This window comes from Acanthisitta chloris, unplaced genomic scaffold (genome assembly GCF_000695815.1).
Source record: "Acanthisitta chloris isolate BGI_N310 unplaced genomic scaffold, ASM69581v1 scaffold475, whole genome shotgun sequence".
Classification (NCBI taxonomy): domain Eukaryota; kingdom Metazoa; phylum Chordata; class Aves; order Passeriformes; family Acanthisittidae; genus Acanthisitta; species Acanthisitta chloris.
Window position 1 is genome coordinate 40,880 of NW_008671854.1, and position 6,639 is coordinate 47,518.

A 6,639-nucleotide genomic window follows, 5' to 3' on the forward strand; every position below is an offset into this window, starting at 1 on the left:
CTCTAGCCACTTGTCAGGGGGAAAAAAATCAGACATTTACGTACAAATCTGCTCTGCTTTCCCTAAATCTTGTGCTGCTGGAAAGAGGAAAAAAAGCTAATCTGTCTTGGAATCTCTCTTGTAGCCTGTTTTACCGAGGGAACTGCACTGGGTACAGTCTTTACTTTGTTAATTTACATCTACTTCTGAAAAGACCAAACTAATATATATGCAGCAATGGTATCATCTAAAATCTGTTGAAGTGATATCAATGACCCCTGGATCAAATGCTAAAAAGAATAGAACAGATCCAAGAATTGTTTCTTCATTGAGTTGTGCCTTTTTCTTGTATTCTCAGTGGATGTTGTTGAAAAATTTCTCTATAGACAAGATGTGGATTGAAGTACTTAAAATACTGCATGGAAAAGAGTTTGGGGAGGATGGACAGCAATGGTTTTCACTCCCTTTAATACAAGAGATGCAAGGTATTTGGTGTTGCTTCATTTGCTGCATTACACATCAGGCATTTCTATTAGAGGAAAGAAAAAACTCATGATATTGCATGTCACCTCCTTGGGAGCCTGGGGTTGAATGTAGCTTGTGAAAAGCTTCCTGGCCATGGAAATCCTTTTCCTCTGTGATGTTATCTTCTTATAAGCTTCACAGGCAAGCCAGAATTCTATATTTTCATCGCTGTGTTCTGTCTTCAAGTAGGTCTTGTAGATCATAGGCCCATCTGTAAATATTTCAGAAGCCAAATTTATATACCCTGTTTACATGCACTACCTATAGAGTCCTTTGGAGGCAATAGGGATGTTTACAAGACTAATTCTTGACTGTACACCTATAAATATTAGTAGATTGTGTTAAGATGGGGAATTAATCACAGTATCTCGTCCCTACACTACAAACTTTAATTTTCTTGCATGTGTAGGGCTCCCTTTAACCTCAGTGGCATTTCAGTATACAGGGACAGAGCACTGTTCATTCTGGTCTTTGTGAACAAATATACCCAAAGACTGATAAGTATTCTTAGATTCCAGTTCTAGTTATGGACAGAAAACATTTAAGTATTATCAAATAACCCTGATCAGATTAAAAATCAAGACCAGCTTTTCACGGTGTAAGAATCTGGGGGAAAAGCAATTAGAAAATAAAAGGAAATCACTTTTTTGTTGATGTCGTGAGCAGTTAAAGGAATTCTCTCTTTGACAAATAAGTGGTCCTGCACCTGAGGATGTCTTTAAAATACTTGGCAATAGAGTTTGACACAATTATCAGTGAGATCTTAGCAAAGGTTAAATTCCTGAGGCTACTTTTTGTCATGTCATTAGACTTTGTACAGAATTAGGTGAGAGAGTAGATAAAATTCCTTTAGCCAGGAGAACTTTTACAAGGCTTCACTCAGTGCTGGCACTACAGCAGGAAGAATGGTGTTTTGTAAGATTTACTTTCAGAGTAAATCTAAGATAGGCAAACACTTTGCCCAACTCTCATAAAGAGCTCAAATCACTGACTTTAGAGTCTCTGGCTTTTTATGTGAGTACACCTTTGCATTTTCAATGTCATGAAGCTTTAAAATGAATTCAAATTCAATGAGTGGTGCCATGTAAGTGCAGTGAAGGAGGCATTCTAAGAAGAGCAGCATTCCTTTCAGAGTAAATCTAAGATAGGCAAACACTTTGCCCAACTCTCATAAAGAGCTCAAATCACTGACTTTAGAGTCTCTGGCTTTTTATGTGAGTACACCTTTGCATTTTCAATGTCATGAAGCTTTAAAATGAATTCAAATTCAATGAGTGGTGCCATGTAAGTGCAGTGAAGGAGGCATTCTAAGAAGAGCAGCATTCTGAGTACTGCTGGAAGCTACAAGTGTTTAATTTGAAGCAAATTTTTCTGCTGGTGCAGCACTCTGGGCTTTGGTGTTTCTGAAGAGGTTGAGCATTGCTTGTCATCTGCAAGCAGTGGTGGTTGCATGTGTGCCTGCTGCTTCTGCTGGAATTTTGTCCCTTTGAATTGTTTTCTCTTGTGGAGTTTCTCCCTGTGCTTTCCCTGCAAACTGTAACATACAAAGTTGTTTCCTGTTAAGGATTTTAAAAGCAAAATCATTCTAGTTGTTATAAATTCTGTCTGTTAATCTTCTTGTTCTTTGTAGTTTGTCTGCAGCTGGCAAATAATGCCAGTCCTTATGAATAACTTTGAGAGGTTTGTGTGTGATGTAACTCTGTACAGGACTTCGTCAGTCTTTAAAAAAAAAATAGAATTCATCAGTGATGTTCCAAACTTCTACCCATATGAGAAATGTGGGAGAGCTCTGAGCCCTGAGTGGGATAGTTCAGAATTCCTATTGCAGCTACAGTTCTTCCCACACCTGAATGTGGGAGTTACCTTCCTTGGCATTACCCTGTGCAGATGTACCATTAGATCTGGTGCCTTTGCCCTACATGGGACCTCCCAAATCGACTTTTCTTCACTTTTCTGCTGATATGTGTTGCTGTTTGGTGCTCTAAGTGGGGATGTGGCAGGTAAATCTGCCCTCATTCTGTGTCTTTAAAAGAATTACGTGTGATTGCAGAAATGGCAAGTTTGGGGAAGGATTGACATCATGCTACATTTATTTTCAGTATGATGCATTCTAAACATGTCACACCAAGTTGTTTTTCATTAGTTGCATATAAGGCAGCATGTATTATACAGCATGAGTTATTGATTTTGCTTTGTGGGAACATTTTTCAGTAATCCATCTGGGATACAAATACACAATTACTTACATTTACTTGTGACCAGCTTTTCAAAGGACTGGGACCATAGCAGCACTTCCTCCAAAGACAGCCTTGAGAAAAAAGGAGGGAATTATTGCAGGATTAGCTGTGGTTCAAAGCATAAAAAGAAAAGAAATTACTTTGTTGAAAACCTGTCCCCTAATTTAAATATGTTCTGTGTGAAGCTTACATTTTAAAAGGTTTTTCTGTGTGTCTAGATCTTGTGCTTACTGTGCTGAAGCAAATATTTTTTTTGTTGTAATAAATCTAGTTCTATTTCAAGGTGCTCCCATGTAATTCCTCTAGAAATGACACTCACTTATTTAACTTGTGCTTAGGAGAAGCACAAGAAAAGTATTAACTTTCTAGATGGTAAACTCTGTGGGAGAGGAACCATCACAAAGTTCAGGGATTACTGATGTTAATATTTAGTAGGAAATCCTTCAAGGGCACAAAATCTTATTGCAATATTTAAAGGCCTCTAACATCTAAGTTGACTTATCAGCTGAATATCAGAGAGCTGAATATCAGAGCTGAATATAAGCTCTAAACATAAGGTAAATAATGAAAGGTTAATGCAATCTTAGCTGCAAGGGAGTTCCATCTCTCTCTAGCTGTTTACAATGCAGTGTGACACATTATTGCTAATCTGCACAGTTCTTGGAGGTGAATAAAATCAGATTTTACTTTCATGTTTGCTATTCTTAAGCAGTAAGTTCAGAAGCTTGTAGGAATCTCCTGCCTGATTCTGGGAAAGAGCATGGAAGTAGAGAGGTGAGAGACTAAACAATTTAAGGAAAAACAAATGCTTGAGGGCAGTAGCTCCATTTACACCAACTGGGTTTTAAGCACTGCAGTTTTAGGACTGGTAACTTGGAAAAAATGCTTATGCTTATGTTAGTAGAAGAAAGCACAAGGGACATATTCCAGTGGGTGCTTTCCATTATGTGTCAGCCAAGCCTGGAGGAAGATCCCTTTTCATTGAGTATTTAGTTTTCATATGAGCTACAGTTTTGACAACACCTACTTAGTTTCATAATACTTTTTACAAATTCAAATGAAAATCAAAATTGGCTTTGGTACAAGTGCTGCAAACGCTTTGTAGATTTCTGCTGCAGAGCAGCCTTCAGAAGCTTTTTAGCTTTTTCACTGGTGATAGTCCATTTATTTTTCATTTGATATAATTTTCTCTTTCTCTGGAAAAGTACATGCTGTGACTCCCTGATTATGTTGTCAGGCTTTCCTTAATCAGTCTGACCTGATCAAAGAAATGCACAGCAAGAGAAACATTACCACTATTGAATTGTGGCATCAATAACTCTCTAGTAACTCTTGCCAGCAAAAGATAGTCTTTTCCTTCTCACAAGCTATTAGCCTTCTCTATATATAAACTCATGAAGCATGGGGTTATGGGGAGGGAGGATCTCTAGTCTTTTGAATGATTTTTATCCTTAGGAGCTACTTCTGAGTCCTATTCGCTATTACTGACGCAGATAATTTTTCACCTCTGTCAGCAATAGCACTTGTATATAGAACAAGTGACAATCAGGTCTGTCTCACTGAGCAGCATCTGTAGGGCCATCTTATTTCCATTTCTGATTATTTGTCTTTAGCATTAATCTGTGAAGCAGAAAGAACTCTGCCTGATGGGGCAGCTGACACAGAGGAAAACCTTTTTACCTTTTTGCTTCCCTTTAAAAATCGGCAAAATGTGAAAGGGCAGTAAGGGCATATGGACATAGATCATTGCAATCTGTGTTAATGCCATTTTCCTAGCTGTTGTGCTGATAGTAGAGGTCTTTCTGCACTGATTTGCAGCATGATTGAATTTGCTGAAGAACATATGTTACACTGGAAAAAAAAAAAAGATATTCTCCAAAAATAGCACGGGTTTTATAGCTGTGACTCCGAATTTTAAATTGTAGTATCTTGTGGGAGTGATCATTCACTTACTGTATGCAATCCACTGTGAGGGGCTTCCCTCATCACTGTGGTCCAGAAGTCCTCATCCTGGAGGCACCTTTGGAAACGCTGGCTGGATTTCTGTCACCTAATTTCACCCAAATGGCAGTGTCAGGAGTCATCAGGTGCACCTCAGGATTGCTGTGGAGGACTTGTTTTGTCTACTCAATAAATTGATGCTATGTCTGATCTGACCCCAGCCAGAAGACATGTTGGATGGAAGCATTTCTCCACCCCAATGTGACATGCTGCCCAAATTCCTAGCAGTGGTTGGCCTTCAGGGAGGTTGGTGGCAGCTGAGGATTTGCAGGAAGCATTTGGCTGTGTGTCTTCTGCACCACATGTGTATTCAGTCTTTCCTAACAGCCTGAATTATTTTAAAAGATGGACCCAAAATATTTGGCTTAGAAATCCTTCACAGGTCCAAATCTGGACTTAATCCAGGGATGAGTTTTCATCTCTGCCTATGTCGTATAAAAGGAGTTCCCACTGGGATATGCTCTCCTTCCACTGGGGAAGTGCCAGTTTGCCCTTCACGTACTGTAGAAGAACTGGCTATCAGAAGGTGGTCAGCTGGGGCCCTTATGAAGGTGTTGCACTCTTTTGCATGATCTTGAGCTCACAAAGAAAACTCTCTCTGTGAACTTTGACTTTGCCTCTCACACTCAGCTGTGTGTACTGCAGAACATAAGACTGTTATCGTTACTTACTTAGAACTGATCCCATTTTCTTCTGCTCTGAATATCTTGCAAAGCCAACAAGTATTTGGACTCATTTTCCTAAACATGGAAAATATGTGAGTTTGAAATCTGCTGTGCTCAGTTCTGGCTATCTTAAATTCCACTTATAATTCACTCTATGTATACCAGTGCAATCAGTTCTAGCAGGATTCTTATTTTATGCATCTGATCTTTATCTATGAGTCATGTCTAAAGCATTTGACCAAAATATATTTTTGTTATATATGAGAACTAAAAAAAACCTAAAAAAACATTAAAAAGAATCATCAAACAGTCCAATGGATATCTCTCAGGGAGAGTACCAAAAAAAAAAACATTAAAAAGAATCATCAAGCAGTCCAATGGATATCTCTCAGGGAGAGACAGAAATCTTAATAATTTCCCCTCTTTGCTTCTCCAATTGTGGAAAGAGATTAGAAGGCTGAGCCTGACCCAAAGCAGAATTGAAACTAGGAATCTTTTAACCCAAGTTCAGGGTGACCTGGATCAGGGATCAGAGCTCAATCTAAACTGGACAATGTTGAGTAGGTTGTTAAGTGTCAGAGATGAACATTGATATTTGTCCAGCATGTATCCCAAAGGCAATAAAATGTCAATCAAAACTTGCTTTGGTATACAGATGACATCCATAAGAAAGGGTGTGATTTTTTTTTTTATTAGGAATGAGGCAGTTAAAAACCTGTTTGTCTGAAAAAAACAAAATTTAAAAAAATACCTTGTGACATGGAGTGTGTTTATTTCTTCTCCTTTGGCTTTCAAGTGATGCCAAATGCTTTTCAAAGTTTACATAGGGCAGTGAGTAAGTTTGTATAGACCTGCCTGAAATCAAAACAATTGTCTTGTTTATTTAAACTCAGTTTCTTTCGGGTTTGGGTTTGACTGGCACATATTACTCCTACAGCCACAGTTTTTCTTTCAAACTGAAACACACAGTAGAACAGAACAAGGCTGTATCTCCCAGATTTCTGAACCAGTGAAATGTTTGCATTTGCCTTTATTTTTTTCTCATTTCCCTGATACCTATATTAAATTTTGCATTATATGAAGACTTACCCAGTAGATTTCCTACATGATATTGAAACTACATAACTCTGCCTGGCTCCTGTGATGCAATTCCTGCCACTCACACTCCCTGCAGCCCTGTAGGAATGCCAGTGGCCAGTGCCTGTTGCCTGCTTTGGGATTCTCAGAACTAT

At 38.6% G+C, this 6,639-nt stretch overlaps 1 protein-coding gene across 1 annotated transcript in view; it reads right to left on the minus strand.

Moving 5' to 3' along the window:
- RGS13 (regulator of G-protein signaling 13) overlaps positions 1-5,478 on the minus strand; it is a 7,516-nt gene extending 2,038 nt beyond the window's left edge. Inside the window, exons 1-3 of the mRNA XM_009074247.1 lie at positions 5,414-5,478; positions 2,751-2,812; positions 549-715 (exon numbers count right to left, since the gene is read on the minus strand). Of these exons, the coding sequence (XP_009072495.1) occupies positions 549-715; positions 2,751-2,812; positions 5,414-5,478 (294 nt within the window). The remainder of the gene's footprint in view (positions 1-548; positions 716-2,750; positions 2,813-5,413) is intronic.
- Positions 5,479-6,639: the final 1,161 nt, after the last annotated feature.